The sequence below is a fragment of the Lampetra fluviatilis genome, chromosome 4 (genome assembly GCF_964198595.1).
Source record: "Lampetra fluviatilis chromosome 4, kcLamFluv1.1, whole genome shotgun sequence".
Classification (NCBI taxonomy): domain Eukaryota; kingdom Metazoa; phylum Chordata; class Hyperoartia; order Petromyzontiformes; family Petromyzontidae; genus Lampetra; species Lampetra fluviatilis.
In genome coordinates this window covers 4635575-4656059 of record NC_136278.1, presented here as the reverse complement: position 1 = coordinate 4656059, position 20485 = coordinate 4635575, and the positions used below count along the sequence as shown (strand labels likewise).

General features: G+C 45.5%; 2 protein-coding genes across 4 annotated transcripts in view; one reads left to right on the top strand and one right to left on the bottom strand.

The window, feature by feature from the left end:
• The first annotated feature begins 7128 nt into the window (after positions 1–7128).
• Positions 7129–10629, top strand: LOC144931261 (neurofilament light polypeptide-like). Its single transcript, XM_078855067.1, has 3 exons — positions 7129–8366; positions 9189–9313; positions 10256–10629. The coding sequence occupies exons 1-3, from the start codon at positions 7305–7307 to the stop codon at positions 10491–10493; spliced, it is 1425 nt and encodes a 474-aa protein (XP_078711193.1). The 5' UTR covers positions 7129–7304; the 3' UTR covers positions 10494–10629.
• Positions 10630–11397: 768 nt separating this feature from the next.
• The window catches only part of LOC144931504 (ATP-dependent RNA helicase homolog DQX1-like), a 32893-nt gene continuing 23805 nt past the window's right edge, over positions 11398–20485 (bottom strand). For all 3 annotated transcript variants that reach the window (XM_078855427.1, XM_078855429.1, XM_078855428.1), the window contains exons 10-13: positions 20342–20467; positions 18396–18586; positions 16861–17051; positions 11398–16557 (exon numbers count right to left, since the gene is read on the bottom strand). In XM_078855427.1, coding sequence (XP_078711553.1) covers positions 16329–16557; positions 16861–17051; positions 18396–18586; positions 20342–20467 — 737 coding nt within the window. In that variant the 3' untranslated portion in view covers positions 11398–16328. The remainder of the gene's footprint in view (positions 16558–16860; positions 17052–18395; positions 18587–20341; positions 20468–20485) is intronic.

Sequence of the window (20485 nt, the reverse complement as noted above, 5' to 3'; positions counted from 1 at the left end):
CACATTGGCCTATGAAAATCTATGTAATGAATGACCTTAAATAAATACATAAATAAGCTATTAAATACGTGAAAATTATAACACAAAAATATCCCTCTCATCTCTTTATCTAATCACTTTCTCTCTCATCACTATATCTCATCACTTTCTCTCTATCTCTCGATGCAATCGTGTAGAGTTCCAGATGCGATTAACGAATCGCCAAAATCGTGGATAGCCAGTTCGTGAATAACGAGGGAATACTCTCCTTGACAAAGTTGCATTTTAAAATTCCGTGTCAAACAAAGACCCCGCAGTGTAAATAAGAGAGTCCTTGCCTGTAAGATTAGCAGTTCACGGGCATGGATTCAGGCAAGCCTGACACTGCTGATGAAACACTGTAAGTCGAAACTGGTCCAGAGTTTGCTGGCCTTGAAGCAATGCTGCAGAAATGATAAACTCCCAGAAGGCTGTGCAGCTCATGGGTTGTGTCAGAAATATTGTGTAATTATTTGTACGCGGAGATGGATATATGAGACGTTGTTTACTTATTTAAAATAGCAGGCTCACTTAAAATCCCATTCATTATGTACAACTGGCACTCTGCACCCACAACGGTGATGTTCAAGAGCATAACAGATTTGACCAGAGGTGGGACAAAGTCATTGTTATGCAAGTCCAAGTCGAGTCGCAAGTCATCAAATTCATGACTCGAGTCTGACTCGAGTCCAAGTCACATGACTCGAGTCCACATCTCATAGGTGGGACAAAGTCATTGTTATGCAAGTCCAAGTCGAGTCGCAAGTCATCAAATTCATGACTCGAGTCTGACTCGAGTCCAAGTCACATGACTCGAGTCCACATCTCATAGGTGGGACAAAGTCATTGTTATGCAAGTCCAAGTCGAGTCGCAAGTCATCAAATTCATGACTCGAGTCTGACTCGAGTCCAAGTCACATGACTCGAGTCCACATCTCATAGGTGGGACAAAGTCATTGTTATGCAAGTCCAAGTCGAGTCGCAAGTCATCAAATTCATGACTCGAGTCTGACTCGAGTCCAAGTCACATGACTCGAGTCCACATCTCATAGGTGGGACAAAGTCATTGTTATGCAAGTCCAAGTCGAGTCGCAAGTCATCAAATTCATGACTCGAGTCTGACTCGAGTCCAAGTCACATGACTCGAGTCCACATCTCATAGGTGGGACAAAGTCATTGTTATGCAAGTCCAAGTCGAGTCGCAAGTCATCAAATTCATGACTCGAGTCTGACTCGAGTCCAAGTCACATGACTCGAGTCCACATCTCATAGGTGGGACAAAGTCATTGTTATGCAAGTCCAAGTCGAGTCGCAAGTCATCAAATTCATGACTCGAGTCTGACTCGAGTCCAAGTCACATGACTCGAGTCCACATCTCATAGGTGGGACAAAGTCATTGTTATGCAAGTCCAAGTCGAGTCGCAAGTCATCAAATTCATGACTCGAGTCTGACTCGAGTCCAAGTCACATGACTCGAGTCCACATCTCATAGGTGGGACAAAGTCATTGTTATGCAAGTCCAAGTCGAGTCGCAAGTCATCAAATTCATGACTCGAGTCTGACTCGAGTCCAAGTCACATGACTCGAGTCCACACCTCTGGATTTGACTATGTTACATCAGCACGTGTGGCAATATGTTCAGGAGCGAAATGTCAAAGTCAAGGTCTGCTCCCTAGACCTGAATGCCAATATCTGCTATAGACTATATTGTACAAGCATGCCTTGATTCTGTATTAAAACTGCAGTATAATATTGATCCTCAGACCAAATCACCCAGAATGCACCCGATCCCGTCAGATCTCAGAAAACTAACCAGGGTTGTGCCTGGATAGTGCTTGGATGGGTGAACATCGTGCACGTAAAACAGGTGTTATAGGCTGCGGGTCGAGGCTATCAGTAGAGTGCAACATCATCCATTCTTGTTTGCTGCTCTTTACTTACACACGTTCACATCTACGTTCTCCCACCTTCACCAACCCACACAAACCAGCGTGGTGAAGTATGGTCAAATAACCCCCGTGGCCTGCACAGACATGCGGAGGCTCTCATCCAGCAGTGGATTGACAAAAGGGCAGTACATGTGCGATTGTACATGCAATATTAAATTATATCAAAATTAATTATTTGAATAACCGTTACCAATGCAAACATTTCTGTGTCCAGAATATAACGTGTGTTTTCATTATTCACTAGCGATGCATTCACAAATGTATTGCACCCTATAAATAATTGCTTTAAAAATAATCCTACACACCAGCTTAGAATAATCTCACATGCAAGAGAAAGACAAACTAATCTGTGCCCTCGGTTATACGCAGCCCGTGGCTGTTACCACATGCAAGGAGACGGGGCCCCTCTGAGACTTGCAATTTTAATGAGTTTGTAATTTAAATCCTGCAGCTTGGAGAAAAGAGCGGATCGATGTAGAGGATTCTATTGAGCACAGCACATATTTTACGACCGACAAATCACAGAAGCAGAACCAGATTGAGAAGGATGAAGAGTTCCTATCCCCAGTCGCTGGATGAATACTAGCTGTCACACCAGCTGTAATATTCCAGCATTATTCAGTTACTAAAAAAGCTTCCAGCACTCTGGAGTGCGACGTTGCGACATCATGCAAGGGCAACCAGCGGTACAACCAGAAAACGCATCGGAGAGCTGTCCAGCGGGACAACACCATGTCTGTAGGGCTCTGTAGCTTGAAGCCATGAAGCAAACTCCGGTCATCCTCGCAGTGGCTTTTGGCCGGTCATCGAACAAAGACGGTCACTGCATCGCGCGGCGCTTTCACATGCGCTTCTGTGCATGGTAAGAAAATCACGAAATATATATATATCAAAATATGCAGGGTGCTTCAAAAACATGTTAACACTTCCGAGGATTTGCAACAATACCACGAGAAATGTGCTGCCTCCGGGCTCTGGAGACCACCTGGAGAAGATTGCAGGCACGCGTTGACAATGATGGTGAACAAGTGGAGACTGACTTTTTATCGCTATTAACATACATTTGTTATCAAGTAATTTATTTTAATTTTTTCCCATTAAAAACGATAGTCCCATATAAGTGTACAAAATGTTTTGAAGCACCCTGTATATACATAATTCTGATTTATCAAGCTTGAGCAAGACAGCAAAAACAACAAAACAGTCCCAGACCACACCAAGATAACAGAGCACAGTCGTCCCTCAATAAAACGGCACATTAACGTTGAACTATCGATTCTCAGGTAAGGATCAACGTCACAGTGTGATAATGTAACTGTAACAATGTGCCTATATAGCCACACTGAATCGCAAAATTGTTTTTTTCACGAGGGTCCTGCATTGATGTTTGTTGTTATTTGTTTTCAGCCAACTGATAATGAGCGTTCACACGAGCGCAAGGAAAACGTGGAGCATGCGAAGAAAGACCCACATGTGCGAGGGCTCCGACACTCTATCGCCATACTCTTAGGTTTTTTCGGTAAAGTCACGTAGGTAAAAAATTAAAAAATAAATTAAAATTAATAAAAGTAAAATAAAAATCACGACGTTTCGGAGGCAACACAAGCTTCCGTCTTCAGGTGGAACCGTCACAGCACGATTGCTGTATCAAGTAAATGAGCTACGTGACTTTACCGAAACAACCTAAGAGTATGAATCCTTGCAGTCACGAAAGCTTCAAATCTAGAACTCTATCCCCAGTTGAACACGCAGTAGGCTATCGCGACCAATATCGTCCATGGGAGTTTTTTAGTTTTTTGGGTTAAATCGCGTAAATATATAAATGTGTCGTTAAACCCGCCACCACCCGACACGGCCAACTAGTAAGGGTTGTCACGTAAACAGAACGTGGCCAATTCGTCACTAATACAGCACACCGGTGTGTTGGAGAGCCAAGCCAGATTTGTGGAGAAGTCCACCTGTTTCGTTCCTTATATAGTGGCGTAGTTGTGGTGAACACACTTATGCATGGTGATCAATCCGCTTGTTAGTCTCAGCTTTACTATCTCCAGGGCATCTCGTAGCCCAATGCCTACAACACCTGGCAAGCCCTCACATACTCCCTTCCAAGGAAAAACCAAACTGGACTTTGCTTGGCATCTGAGACAGAGTATGATGAGATTGTGCGCATTTAGATCGATTTTCTTGAAGGCACACGGTGTTACATTCCTGTCTACATTTACAGTAATGAAAATATTTGGAACTTATTATAATTCATAGGGAAAAAAACCGAAAAACAATGTACTGTATACGGACTCGGAACACCACACCAGGACTGACAATTTAATCATATATCCTAGCCCTCTAATTGGTCATTAAGTAAGAATCAGACCCTTTTGTAAAATGCTGCATTAAGAAACGCTGATGCTGCCACTGCAATTGGTCAGAACATTATGCAATGCACCTACACACAGCAATTCGAATTCAAACGTAAACGTGTTTGAATGTCACCACCAGCTTCTCACCTCTAACCGGCGTTCGACGTTCAAACGTCGCAAGCAGAGACGCACTCAGTGTCATTGACGTCTTCACGTGAGCCTCTCATTAATCTCCCCGTCGGCAAAAAATAAAAATAAACGCGCGTTTAGTTTAATAGGTGGTGCTAAAAATTTGCACGTGGTAAAAGCCACTTCGTTGAGCTATCATTTGTGGCCAGGTCGCTTCTGAAAAATAAGAAATAGCTCAGTGGGCTTCACCTGGTTAAAATAAAAAAAGGTAACGATCCGTGTATTTTTTAACTTTTCGTAAATTGGTTACATTTCTTAGACGTTGCACTCCCGTCGTTGTTTTTGTATTGATTGCTGTTGTTGTAACCTTCTGACCCGCCCCCTTACTGGACATCTGTGCTTCATAGCTCATCGGATTTCTCCAGAACAAATAACAATTCTGATTCCGAAGTTGTCTTGCTTGCAGACCTGGCGCTGTGCAGCAGAAACATTGACACGCCCTTGAATTTACAAACAGCCACGGTCTGGCAAGGAGCAAAAAACACAAACGGACGTATGCATTAACGAGTGCCAACCATCATCAAACGCTCCCCGATTAACGCTTTCGTAACCAAACGCCCGTGTTACGAACCCGCATACTGTAACATTTATTTATGAGTGAAACATCAACCGCACGCGGCTTGACGTTTCTAACGGGGCTTAAATAAATGACGATGTTATAATTGTCCGCGTAATGTTTTTGTGTTGGTGTGTGTGTGTGCGTGCGCGCGCGTGTTGTGCGTGCCTTGTTGGGTAATGGGAGGGTTGGGTGGATTTATGTTTGCTGACTGACGACAGTCAGAGGTGGTGCGGGGGGTGGGTGGGTGGAGGAGGAGGAGGCTGCGGGAAAACGTCCTTCGCATAGCCCACCACCCGCCTGCCACACCCAAGTCGTCCTCTGCGCCAAACGACCTCAGCGATCGATCGATGGATCGCATCGAGGCACGGAGACGCCCCTCCGCTCTAATTACTCGGCCGTAGACGCCTGCGGTTGCGCTCTCCAATGCAGTCGGTGCCGCCCTAAGCGGTCACCCCCCCCCCACCACCATCTCTTTTCTCTGTGTGCCGAGAACAAAATGGGAAGGGGACGCACAAAAAAACCCTCCACCCCACACAGCGCTGACCGTAGTAACCGGACATGGCCATGCGGTGTTAAAATCTATCTCCCCTCTCTCTCTCTCTCGATCTCTTCCTCGCTTTCCTGTCTTGTACAGATGTCTGTGAAATAACGCAAGGTGGGAGAGATACTAAATCAATTGTGTACGGTACTAACACATATATATTTAGTATCATTAATAAAGTATTTCATCTGAGTAGTCCCTTGAGATGGAACATACAATTTGCAAGGATATCCAGGATATACACGTTACGATTTCCAAATAGTAAGTTATATTAAAACATGACGTGTTCACGTGCTGTACTCTGAAGAAAAAAATCGCACTAAAGCTGCTCCATTCTTGAGGATGTCTGTTAATGATATCAATTAATAATACGGTGCAGCATGGCCACGTTGCACATTCAAGGAGCATGCCCACCCTGCACCAAACATTTGCATAGGGTGTCGCAAGCACACCGAACCTTCATTAGCGCGCTGTTCTTCAGCGATTTCTGAGCAATATTTATCAACCAGAACGTTGAGTATGATTTAGGTATTGCGGTAGTTTCGGTGGATTTTAACCCCACACACGGTGCAGCAGTGCATTCAGTTTATACAACATTAAAGCCACGCGGCCTCACAAATATATAACGGTCCGCTCAATTATTGACGGGGTATAAACGTCATGTTTTTGTATTAAATGTTTTATCAAAGAATGCGCATTTGGCACAATTGCATCATATACAAATAGCTTTATTCATCATCTAATTAATAATCAGTTGGCTTCACTATGCATAAACAATCTGCCATTTAATGCAAATGGTAATATGTTATTCAATGAGTATTTGTGTATTTACCTCTGCATAATTTTTCCGCACATTTAATGGCAAGTGACCATACCTCCATTTGCATATTATTTGACATGTACACGCCTTTTATTTGCTTTTTTTAAATGGCCGTATCCATATCTATGGTAACTCTCAACATCGCAGAAGAAATCATGTCAATACCTCAGATCAAATTTGCATCCAGAGTTGATTCATATTTTTGGCCTATCTACGCAAAGTCATAAATTAGCTTTTATACACATAATACAGAGCCCCTTTAACATAAAAAATGGGCACATCCATGAGACCTGGACACTGGACTAAGAGCCAGTCTTGGTTGGGTCAGTACCACCTGGACCAGCTGAGTGGGGGTGATCTTATGATATGCCGTTGGCAAACGGGACAGACAGCTGGCTCTGAATGGACCATAAAAACTACATACATTTTGTCGTTACTGAATTATTCATGGTCACAGTCCAAAAATAAAGCATTCGAAACCGAAAAAAAATATTTGCCGCAAATAAATAATTGCGCAATATTAATAACAAAAAAAGTTAAAATGTGCGCACGCTTTCAAAAACCCAAATATTTAGTTTTTAATTTGCTGCGCTTGTCACAACGCCTCTCGTTTTGCGTTGACCTTGCGAGCAGGCACGGGCTCCGTTTTGCCGGCCAGCCCCAGAACTGCAGTGGGGACCTGGCTGGGTGCGGCAGAAGATGAATCAATTGGGGTGGAGAGATTCTGCAGCGTCAGACACGGCAGCCGCATAAAAAGCCCCAGCCCCGCTTTCACAGCATCTCACTCCTGCAGCAAGCTCCCGGGTCCTGCGCTCCTCCTTCTCTTGCCTGCTCCCAACAAATTGAACAATTTCCCACCTCCGCCGCCACCATGAGCTCCTACACATCCGACTCTGCCGTCACGTCCATCTACAGGCGCTACTTCGGCGAGCCCACCAAGTACCGAGCCAGCTACGAGATGCCCGGCTACAAGGTTGGCGCCGCCGGCTACGGAACGCGCTCTGTGTCGGTCGGCTCCACCCTGAGCGTTCCTGTGGGCTCGTTCAGGCGCACGCACTCCCGCTACTCCAGCATGTCCATCCCGGCCACGTCCGACATGATCGACCTGTCCCAGGCCGAGTCTCTGGGCAATGAGCTCAAGTCCATCCGCACGCAAGAGAAGGACCAGCTGCAGGACCTCAACGACCGCTTCGCCGGCTTCATCGAGCGCGTGCACCACCTGGAGCAGCAGAACAAGGTGCTGGAGGCCGAGGCGCTGATCCTGCGACAGAAAGAGGTGCGCCCCTCCAACATCAAGCAGCTGTACGAGCAGGAGATCCGTGACCTGCGCGCCCTGGCCGAGGAGTGCAAGAGCGAGTACAACAGCGCCAAGGGTGGCCGCGATCAGATGGAGGGCGCGCTGGGCGCCCTGCGAGCCAAGCACGACGAGGAGAGGCGACGTCGCGAGGAGTCGGAGGGAGCTCTCGACGAGGTGAGGAAGGCGGCCGACGAGGCGGCGGTGCAGCGCGTTGCGCTCGAGCAGAAGGTGGGCTCGCTGCTCGACGAGATCGCCTTCCTCAAGAAGGTGCAGCAGGAGGAGATCGCAGACCTGCAGGCCCAGATCCAGAGCGCGCACATCACGGTGGAGATGAGCGTTGCCCGGCCCGACCTCACGTCGGCGCTACGCGACATCCGCGCCCAATACGAGGTGCTCGCCGCCAAGAACATGCAGTCGGCCGAGGAGTGGTTCAAGACCAAGTTCACGGTGCTGTCGGAGAACGCCAACCGCAACACGGAGGCCGTGCACGTTGCCCGCGAGGAGGTCTCCGAGTACCGACGCCACGTGCAGAACAAGACGCTGGAGTCGGAGGCCATCAAGGACATGATCGAGTCCCTGGAGAAGCAGATCCAGGATCTGGACGAACGGCACCAGAAGGAGTTGGAGCCCTTGCAGGTACGAGGGCTGCAAGATGTCCGGGATTGTTTTTAGTGTCCACGCACCGCGCGCCTTTGGGATTCCTTCCCAGCGGCGTATTATCCCTGAGCTATCGCGACTTTGCTCACGATTTAAAGAGACGGTATTAACGCTTAACCGTTACACCTTCAACGTTGCTCTTTGTTGAGTGGCATATCGGGCCTTTTGGGCCTGTGTTCACAGCAACTATGATTTTTTTTTTTTAAACATCGATTTTTTTTTAGTTTTTAACAACATTTTTCAGTGGGCGATGTACCACATTCGGAGATAAAAAAAATAATGCAGCACGGGATCTAGAGGTATAGCAAAGAATACAGAAGATGCATGCAGCATTCGCGTGGAGATTTTTTTTAAAAAATCTCACCCGTGAAGCTGCACTGCAACACTGCAGTGTCGCTGCGTCAATGTTAATGCACGAGACGAAGCTGAATCCTATTGGGTGTTAAATATTCACCGCCGGCATTGTCCCCGCGTTGATTTCAACTTGGCACGTTACGATTCGGGTGACGGAGGGGGGGTCTGGCGGGGATGGGGCGTGACACAAGCTGCCCGATGGCGCTACGCAGCAAACGGCAAATTTTGTTTTCAATCAAAAACAAAAAAATTGCTTCCAGTAAAATGCCAACGAAAAGGCGCCACGCTTTCCCCTTTCGTGAGAATGGTGAAAAGCCCATAATTCACTCTTAGAGACCTGCACCAACAAAAAAACCCAAAGGTATAAATAATAATATAATTATGATTGTTAATGCTGTATATTTTATTTGTATTTTTTTAATGAGATGTTACACGATTTGTTTGCAGGAACTCATCCCTGAATTGGAAAAAGAACTGCAGTCAACGAAGAATGAGATGTCACGATACCTGAGGGACTACCAAGACCTTCTCAATGTCAAAATGGCATTGGACATCGAAATTGCAGCGTACAGGTTAGTGTATGAATATGCATTTTTAAAAATTTGAATGCATTAATTCTAGATTTGAAGCTTTCGTGACTGCAAGGATTCATACTCTTAGGTTTTTTACGGTAAAGTCACGTAGGTAAAAAATAAGAAAAAATAAATAATAAATGAAAATAAATCAATTAAATCACGACGTTTCGGAGGCAACACAAGCTTCATGAGGTGTAAAAAAGGCACAGCAAAATAACTATTATTATGTAAAAAAGGCACAGCAAAATAAGTTATTTTGCTGTGCTTTTTACACCTGATGAAGGAAGACTGTGTTGCCTCCGAAACGTCGTAATTTAATAGTTTTTTTAAAATTAATTAATTTTTATTCTTTTTTACCTACGTGACTTTACCGGGAAAAAACCTAAGAGTTAGAATACATTGGTAGTAAAAATAACTGATCTTATCTAAATCGACTGCTGCACGAAGGCTTCACCGTGCCGTGCTAGCTGTGTTTGACCATACTTCACCACGCTGGCGAGTGTGGATGGTGAAGGAGGGGGGAGTGGGTGGGGTCAGGTGGAAGAGCAGTTCAGGTACCACTCGTGACTGACGTTAACCACAGTTAGGAATTGGAACTCAGGTGACCGGGTTTCATAGCGCAGTGCGGCACTAACCACTTGCGTCACCGCTGCACGCCACGTAACGCATTACTGTCTCTTGCAAAGGATATAAAAGCACCATCAGAAACACAGCACCGTTTTCACAATACACATTTTTCCACTAATCGATTTTCATTGTTAAATGGTTGGGCACACAAAACTGACAGCACACACACATCGATGTCGGATTATTATTTTCATCTTTTTGTCTTTCGGGGGCCTGCGACACTTTCGACCCCCCGCCGTGCCCCCGTGACGCGCCGTGACATTCCGTGCGGCCCTCCGTTTGTTGTTTCCGACGCGCCTCGTGTTTTTCCAGGAAACTCCTGGAGGGAGAGGAATCCCGCCTGACCATCAGCTCCTCCTTCAAGTCGTCGGTGTCGCCAGTCAACAGCCCCAGCTTCTTGCTGCAGTCGCGCCCGCTGCGCACCTCCATGCAGATGCCCAAGTACCTGGGCGGATACGACTTCTTCAGCGGCTACTCGCTGAGGAATGGCAGCGAGGAGGGCAGCGAGGTCACGGATAGCTACGGCTACAGCAAGAGGAAGGGAAACTAAGCGCCCCTTTTTAAGACGAATCTCACCAGTCACATTGATAACGAAAGTAACAACAAAAAGCACCTTAGAAAATTACGACAACAACAAAAAGTGCGCGCGCGATTCACGCTGCTTGCTGTTAGTCGTATCGGGAGGGGGGTGAACAGAATGAGTGCATGTTGAACGTGTTAACGTCTACAACCCATACTTGACCGAGTGGGAGAAGCAGATTAAAAAAAAATTCAGCAGCACACCAAGGCCAATCTGCTCTCTCGCGGGTTGTGCGCATGTGAGAGAAAAGAGAAAAAAAAATTGCCACTGACAAAACCAGTTGCTGAAACAAAAAAAGAAGCAATATTGGAGATTATTGAAGCCAAATAGTTGCCTGCTGGAACAAATTATTGTCATGTTGCCGTAGCAGAGTTAGCTTGGTGTCAGCGTCAATTTTGATGAAATAAAACGCTTGTGCCATTATATGCACTAATCTGTAAGACTCCCTTTTTGTTTGATGTGATTGACATACGAGGTCACATATCATGACACATCTCATACATGAAACAACAAAGTCACAATGCACCCGATCACATCATATTTTAGCAGCTAAGCAGGTCTTAGCCTGGTTCGTATTTAGATGGGTGGCTGTCAGGGCTTGTCCGGTGCTGTCGGCACGGGGCCGCGAGGTGGCCAGGAGTGTCAAACGTGACCCGCTCGTATGTGTTGTGGGGTTTCCCCGGGTGCTCCGGTATCTTCTCATATCCCACACACGTGCTCATTCATTGGCTAAAATATCCCAATGTAGCAGGGGCCTCTTCAAGAAAAAATCTAGAGACTCGGTGAGGCTTTCCTGGATGCAGAATATGTATTAATGGTAATGTGACTACACAATCAAAAAAGTGCAAAAGAATTTCACACCCAGATCACCCTATCAGTTGAAACGGACTTTAATATCAGTGTTCATAAACTCAAACTTAAAAAAAAAAATTCCAACTTAAAATAGCTTAACCTGCTGTCAAAGAAATAAAACCACCACCTCTATAATTAGTGCTAAACATTCGAGGACAATTGGAACAATTCGAGCAGAACATTATCTACGAATTCTCTATTTGAAGTGTCTCAGCCACATCGATGCTGGCGATGAAGCACAACTCCTCAAACGGGGTTTCCCCCTTCATATATACACGCACAGAATTCTGAAAACAGAATGTACAGAAAAGTGCACAAATGCAACATTGTGAACTCCGCGTTGCATGAAGGAAAACAAAACTTCATACCTGAACAACACGAATGAAACAGAGGATGCATTAAACAACGATGCTTTAAACAATTTGGTAAAACTGAAAAAAAAAATGCAATCGTGCTACAAACATTCATATGTGAATTGCCATCGGCCTTCCTTTTAGACATTTAATGGCATGACCATTTCTGGTCAATAGGCAAACATACGCTACATGTTAAGCAAGGCATTTTACGAGGAAACAAATACACAAAAAAAACAGAAACATTGTTGAGAATTATTTTTTTAAGCAGTTTACATGATCTATGACTTGTATTCAGTCTACCTGGATTGGTTCTAAAAGTAGAACACAGGGGCCAGAATAAAGAAAAATATATTAAAAATGTACCTGACGTCTGGCAGGCTGCATGTCAAGGTAAATATGGGAATCATTGTCGGATTGTAACTCTCACTCACGAGATAAATTACTCGGGATTATGTCATCACTTTCCACTGGACCAGCCAGGAACGAAACCCCTGCAACATTGCCGGAATGACACCGTGCCGTATTAGTTGGTCTGTGCGGAGGTAAGTAGTGTATGTTGTTATCAAGGGTGGCACAGTCGGGTTTTTTACAATCGGGTTTAATTGTCATTTTATATTAAACCCGATCATCTGAGATTGGGAAAAATCCGGCTTAATTGGTTCTAATTGCAGAACCGCACTTCTCAACGATGGGCTTCATCCATTCCAAGCTAAGAAACTCACTGGCGCCCACGATTGTGGAGAAGCTCGTGTTCATCAAGACCAACCTGCCCGCCGCATTCTACGACTACCCCGTGCCCGACGGCCCCCCGAGTACGATAGCAGCACCGACGAGGAAGCAGCCCAAGCCTTGGATCAGAGTTTCGTATTCATTAAACCAGGTTTTAATTCCCCGAAATCGGGTTTAATTGTATTAAAGAAAAAACCCGATGCCTGCCGCTGGAAAAATCGGGTTTTTTCCACCCATGGTTGTTATTAATGTTGATCGTATTAATTAATGTTATTCGCGTAACATTATTCACGTCATTAACCTTGCTCTATTATCGGTAAAAAAAATCTACTTACGAGTAGCGCTGCCCACACGTCATATTTCTCAAGTTTTTGAAGCCCAGCATTGTAAACCCTCATATAAACTTGTAGAAATGGCAAATATGATCTTAAAATGAGGTTACGATATTGCTACGACGTCTCAAGTAGTTCTGTACACTGGCCCCATGTCTACTCAAGAGAAACAAATGTCCTTACCTCTGGAAAGAACGACACACCGAGCGTACACAAGGAAACATTGTCCCGGCGCGAGGCTTAAGAAAAAAGAAAGAGCTCGATTGTCGGTACATTTGCATCATTACAAAAAAATGCACCAATCAACGTTATCCTTTTTCTGAGGTGCAAAATACAACAGTAATTCAAATATTTTGTTCACGGAAAAATAATAATGAAAGGTCATTACGTATCATCTTATTCCACCAATCATAACAAAATAATAAACCCGCCTTTTTTCCTGAGGAAAGGGGACAGAACCAATTAAATTACCCATTTGTACCTATGTGCAAAACATTTTAAAGTTCATGGCGGTTTTCAGCGTTTTTAAATGGAATATATGCACTTGAGAACGTTTAAGAATTTTGCGATTTTATTAAATTCGAAAATAAATTAATTCCTGTAGTGTAGAGAAGTGTATATAAAGCTGCTGTGCACTAGTAAATAATAATGTCTTCAGCTTTGTCAATCCACTGCTGGATGAAGTGCCCCTCCACACATCGTGGTCGTTATGGGCACTGTCTGACCGTACTTCCCTGCGTTGGTCAGCGCGAGTCGATGAAGGGGCAGGGAGGCTCCGAACTACCTCAGACATCAATCGCCACCAATGTCAGCCATAGCCAGGAATCATAGAGAGGCTGTCGGTGCGCTAACCACTGCGTCACAGCAGTGAACCCTTTTGTATCAAGGGCGTTGTACGTTAGCGCCGATTCACTTATCGAATGGCATTCCTCATCACTATTCATCAAGGTCATGCACGTTCTTAAGTGCATTTTTGGCACCACGTGGCAACACATTTTTACGTGAAATAGAAGCTACATATGGTGGAACAGCCAGAGTAGATAGGCTGGACCGAAAATAAATCCACAAACTAAAAGATAAAGCGTGAAAGTGGACTAGGAAGCTACTTGCTCACCGATTCCAACTTTGGCACTATTTAATAGTCTTATGCTACCACAGAATCACGTGACGTGCGTTACACATACGCGAATGTAGCAATGCATCCCAATTTACAATGCTCTACCAAACACAGACAGAATGTTCAAAACAGAATTCACTCATCCTGTGCCAAGATAAACATTTGCAAGATAAATTATCTACAATTTCCATATATATACAGACTTGCTCCCAAAAACATCACCGTACAAGCCATTCGCTTTGTGTGCAAGAACCTCCCCAGAATTAACTATAAATATACGCTGATGCTGTTATCAAATAACTTACCATTATTCCTCTCATGCATGCCATATAGATGTTTAACTATTCAAACCACGGGATGTGGAGTGTTGCACAATAATAATGCTTAGCAAAGAGCTACTCGAAATTTTGTACCAAAGTTTTGTGTAAACATCGAAGAGATTTTAAATAGCTGTCCTCACTAACTTTATGCGTTCAATATAAAAGTAGACGTCAATAATTCGGCTCTGCTCTCTAACATTCTCAGAATAGTCAAGAAGTGCACGGCTAAGGGCGGTTTCGGTACAGCCACTAATGCAAACATGTGCGCGCGATCCATGACATCGTGTGACCAAGGTCACATTTCGGTGGCCGGTAAACCCTATATGGGTTAATGCAGAAATCTGATTGATGTCGACACCTTGATGGGCAATGTTTGCAATACAGGAACAGGGGTGAATTAAACAAAAGGGCATTAAACATTCAGCCTCATCGCCGAGTTAAAACACAACCATAATCTATACACTGACGCAATGTCACAATGGAGAAAGTAAATCCTGGATTTGTCATATATACACATTTAACACCCCTTTTGCATTGGCACATCCGAGGCGAGCTAGCGTGCGGCTCTCACAGTACGGGTGGTTTTCCACTGGCTATTTGCCGTGCCAAGCCTGAACCAAACCGTTATACGCCAGTCTCATGAGGCAACTGAATCTAGTAGCTCAGGGTCAAACAAAGCGGGGCAATCGTCCGTGCCATCAGTCACTGCGTCACTTACAAGCGCCGACTCGTTCATCGCGTGTGATGTAAGCGGAACGGCTTGGCTTCTGCAGTGGAAAATCAACCTGATGCCTCCTCAGCACTGCTCCGGCATGACTCAATTGTACAGTGGGAAAGGGATAGAACCAAGCAGCAGCACGGGTACCAAGTTCAACGCGGCACCTGCCAATGCATCCCGAATGCTCTCTGCTTAAAAATCGTACAGCGTGATGTAAGCTTGAGTGCATAGGCGAGTAATGAAGGCCACTTATCTTATTAGAGTGTGTGACCTTCATTAGAACAATTTTTATTTTCCCAGGTAAGGCCCACTGATTGACATAGTTCTTTTTCAGAAATGACCTGGCCACAAATGATTGCTCACGAAAGCGGCGTATCACGTGGACATTTATAGCGGCCAAAGACTCACATACATTTTTCTAAATGTGGAGAAAAAAACCAGAGGACCTGGAGAAAAATTTATGCGACCACGGATAGAACATGCAAACTCCAAATATACAGCAGGCGTCAGGGTCAGGATTGAACCCACGACCTCCTGCATACCAGGGGAACTAGTTAAAATCCCACCACCGTGGGGTATAAATCATAAGGTTAATTTACATTTGAAATTGACTTGAAATGACGTGCAAAAGTTACGGCAAATTATGACTCGAATCTAAACAAACCTCAATAAAGCCTTTTTTCGAGCCTTCTCTTTCACACCAAATAACAATGCTTTCTTCGCTATGTGGGGGAAATAACTTTTGGAAATACCAAAATGTTTCCTGCACACTTGAACTCCCAAAAGATGGAACTTGGGAAGGGTAAAAAGGACACTTAACATGTTGACCCTCGGGTGGCCAAACAGGTCAGGAATCATATCATTGAACCTGGAGTTGATTCTGGGTTTCAGACACTGTGATTAAACCAGGTTCTCGAGGGTAGTGAATTTATGGTCTCAGCCCACTCCATCAATGACTGCGGAAAGAAAACACCAGCAAAAGATACGTTTGGTTGCATACTTAAATTTGGCTAAATTCCAGCTCGGAAAATGAACGTTATCAGTTTGAATGCCATGCGATGAACATTTATCTGTATCAGGGTGCGTGGGAAAGTGCAGCGCTCAGACTGGGAAATAAAATACATCACTTGGAGAACCTTCAAAGGTAGTTCTGTGACCCCTCCTTCCACGGGTCATTCTCTAACAACTTGCTTTGCGAGTCACACACGGACACCTTCGTCGCATGGCAGACAAAGCCGATAGCGCAGCCGAAATAGAACCGAGGGAAAAAGACAAAAACATACGTGTACATATTCGAGCGGAGAGAGAGAAAAACAAATACGTTGACCCCCACCCCGCCCCCCCAAGAACTAACTCCCCACCGCCGTGACGTCGCTTCCCATCACTGCAGGACACACATCTCCTCGTTGTCCTGGTGCTCCAAGGCGCCGCGTCCGGTTTCCCGGGACCTGGCCTTCCCCGTCGCCACGTCCTCGTCGTCCGGGAGCCCGGCGTTCCCCTCCGCCCCGTTCCTGGCAACCGCCAGCCTCGCCACGACCTCCTGCAGAATGTCGCGGCTCTCGCTGGCCGGCAAGTTGCTCATGTAGTACTGGGGAGCGAGCTGCACCATCCTGCAAAGTTCGCGAACAGAAGAGAAAGAGAATTCACTGCGCATGTACGGACTCCGTCGCTTGTTGCCATCCAACGTGCTTGTCCCCCGGCGTGGTGCTGGCCTCACAACCCTCTTGTGTGCCATGCTGGCCTTCATAGGTGCTCGCTCACAGCACTTGCCGCATCAGCCCGTTTTAGCTATTTGTATTGGTAAGAGGGCGGAGATTTTTCTGCTCTTGTCTCCCGGGGGACAAAAGACACCCGTGCGTCCGGCCCCGCCTGTGGCATTGTTGTTTTTCTGCCGAAGGCCGTGCAGAACGTACATGTCCGGCGAGATCTCGGTGGCGATGCTCAGGCAGTTGTCCTCGGAGACGGTGAAGGCGTGGTACACCACCCAGGTCGGCGGGCGCGCGCCCGGCGCCAGCTCGCGGTAGCAGCTCAGCTGGTGCAGCTGCGCCACGTGCTTGTGCGTCAGCATCAGGTAGTGTCCCGCGCCGTCAACATCCCGGGCAACCTGCAATAGCGGCCAAAAATGTAAACAATAAAATGTTTAGTCTTTTGTTGTGGCAAATCGGCATTGGCTAACAAGGGACTGGAGGCTGCCAAAAAATTCTAATGGCCTCTTAAAGGAAAGCCACTTCTAATAAAGACTAATGGAAAGTAGCTTAGGCTCATTAAGGCTGGACCGGAAACGTTAAAAGAGTTATGGCTAATGGCATCATATACTGCTGCTCCTTGGCCATATGGCCTAACATCCCCTGTGTGTTGCTAAGATCACACTATTTGCCATTGCTAGGACGGAACTAATGATTTCTAAAAGTCAACTTTTATAAATGACTACATTGACCCAGTCAATTCTCGCCTTGGGATAATTTGAAACAGGTTCTCGTACAAATGTGTACAAGTTCTGCAGCATAAAAAACTATTTGGGTGTAGCCTTAGCTGAACCAAGAGCTAAGCAGAGAAAACTAACTATATTTATACAGCACTTACAAAACAAAAAAATTACGATACTCCATTTTCCATATTTTACAAATGTACATTTGTTACCGCAAAGGTCACTCATATCTTAGTGCCCAAGATAAAGATGAACAGAGCGGTGGGGCAGTGGTGAGCACACTGCGCTTGGAAGCCGGCGATCTGAGTTAGATTCCCGGCGAAGATTAACCCCAGTGGCAAGTGGTACCTGCACTTCTCCTCGGCGCTCCCTTCACCAACCCTTGTCAATCCACTGCTGGATGAAGGCCTCCCATGTTGGTCAAGAGAGCTGTTTGACCACACCCTTCACGATTGCTGGTCAGCTAAGTAATTTTACCTATAAATTAGTATTAGAATTTTGATGTATATATTACCCATCATATATATATAAGCACATAATTATACGTTTCGCATTTATATGGAAATTAAATGACATCGCAAATAAAAGCACCTTACATCACATTTCATCTCATACATTCAAAGGGCACCCCCGGTGGCAGCTGTCTCTGTGCAGCATAAGGTGGCTGCACCGGCCTGTAAAGTGGGCACTGGGGTCTGCCAGTCGAGAGCGACGATAGCCGTGCTTCATCCCATTGGTATGCATGTTGAACGTCTTTCGCAGCGTACGTAGCCGACCGTGCTAATCGGAGGTGCGGGGTAAGGACAACAAACCAAACACAAAAAGCGGTTCCAAAGAAATTCGCGGGGGAAACGCTTCGAAATCGGAATCCTTGGAACCGCGTGACGTCGGCACACGATGCCGTGCTCGTTTGCGAACGACGTCACGTCCCCCGGGATCTTTAACCTCCGCCGTGAAGCGGACGGCGCGTGATCCCACGGTCAAATGCGCCTGTGGCAACCGCGGATGAAGGAGCTTCACCTGCATGAAGTAGCCGGACAAGAGGGCCATTCTAATACTGGCGGTGTTGTGCTCCGAGCCAAAGTTGGGCGCCGAGATGGGCAGCTCGATCCTCTGCAGGATGTCCAGCAGCTCGGCCCGGATGGCGTCGGCCTGCTTCAGCACCACGGAGCTCACGTGGTTTTCCTGGCACCAGCGCTCATCTTCGTTCGCTGCAGGGAAGGAAGGAAAAAATTAACACGTAAAAACTAAGTTTGTCACTATAAATCCTTTATATGCGTGGCAGCTAGAGTCCTCTCGTCCTCTGGCTTGAGATGGCTGCCACCTATGGGTCAGATGATTGCCTGCCACCATTAAGCAATTGGTAATTAAATATAATTATTTTTTTCCTAAAAAGTGTAAAGTTTGGAAAATTTTCTTCACGAAAATAAATTGTCCGCACAACGAGTCTGTGTGCAAAATGTCAGCTCGATTGGATCACGGGAAGTGGGTTAAAAAACGACCGAAAGATTATCACGGTCGTAAGCGCGCAAGCAAGCAAGCAAGTGAACTTAATATAAAGGATTTAAAAAAAAACGAAAACCGATTCGGAATAACAACAACCACCGTCCACTCCTCCCCTACAGCTTTGTTTCAATCAGAAAACAACACACACACACACAAAGACTACTGTAGATCAGCTTGCTCTTGCTCAGATTTAAATTTGTTTCAAGACTGTACATTATTGAATTAGTTTTTTTTTTTGTCAATTTGGAGTGACCCAGGTCACTCTGCTGGTCTCTTGGGATCTAACTGGGGTTGAACAAAATAAATGTAAACTTAATGTCAGCTCAAGCATCTTCCAGCATTAGGCTTGATAACCACTCGAGAGTGTACACGCATAACACCATTCACTGCGGTTTTCAGGCTAAACCTTCCAGCATATGGACATCGAGGATTCATTAAAATTACAAGAGACAGTTTAAATGAATCAAACTAATCAGGCGATTTCATTGGCATTGGAGCACAAAGCCCCCCAAAAGGAAACCCACTGTGTTCGTCAATAACGATGCCCCATCAGTAGAAAATATACACACGGTGATAGGATGACGTTACGGGCAATAGCCCTTCTTCAGAGCAGAAAGAGAAATAGGGCTGAGCGATGTACAGACTTTATGGCTGGAACTCGCTCTTTCTCCCGTCTTCACATGTAACAAAGTGTAATACGCAATCTCCAGATTCGAGTCGGTCAATATCTGTGGCTTCTCGCTCTGCTCTCAAGAAGGGCGACTGCCAGAAACATCAGCCGACCATGTAATCTGTTTCAAGGCAGTGTCAATGATGTATGCAGCAAAATAAAAAATATGTCTCATCATCTATCAGAGAATGCCTCAAGTCTCATTTTCTGGGCAACAACCACCGCAGCAAGCGCGTAATACGGTCCATTCGTGTAGAACGTTTGAGATTGCAGCAACATCTCTCTCGCAGACTGGCTACAACGCAAGGCAATTACTAAATCTGCAAATATCGCCCAAGTGATGATTCGATCGCGCACAAACTCGACGAGCGGCAATTTTTCCATGCTGAACGAACGACATCGGCTACAAGACTTCAATTAAAAAGTACAACAAACAAAAACATGATACCGTTCGCTGCATGCCTTTTGGCGTTCTCTGGTCTAACGCTGGTTGAGACTAGGCCCTAAAGAAGGCTGTCTCTGGTGTAGACCAATCAGTTTCAAAGACAATACAAATATTACCAGAGCATGTTTTTATTTGCATGTTCACCGCAGGTACGTGTGGTTAATGCAGACATGATTCCTTGCAAAAGGTTTCTGTTTGCTGTTCGAACTTCTTAACACCTGTTTTATTGCCAGAAAGGGAAAAACCTATTCTTATAAAAACATGATGCCTGATTGAAATTAAACATGCGTAAAGTGTTTGTTTTGTTTTATCCCCGTTTAAAAAAAATTAAAACTTTTACCCCACCGGCTTTGAAGGCGTTGTAGATGTTGATGAGGGTGAAATGGTCCCCCTCGGTGTGAAAATGTCCGATGTAAGCAGCGTGCGCCTTGGCCTCTGCGCCTGCGGGGGGCGCCGTAAAGCAAGGGCCGGCTGTCCACAAGAATAAAA

What these genes read in the sequence shown, in the direction of transcription:
- LOC144931261 (XM_078855067.1), top strand. Translation starts at nt 7,305, where the DNA reads ATGAGCTCCTACACATCCGACTCTGCCGTCACGTCCATCTACAGGCGC. An exon ending in AGGAGTTGGAGCCCTTGCAG is followed by an intron (nt 8,367 to 9,188) that starts GTACGAGGGCTG and finishes ATTTGTTTGCAG; the next exon opens with GAACTCATCCCTGAATTGGA. An exon ending in ATCGAAATTGCAGCGTACAG is followed by an intron (nt 9,314 to 10,255) that starts GTTAGTGTATGA and finishes GTGTTTTTCCAG; the next exon opens with GAAACTCCTGGAGGGAGAGG.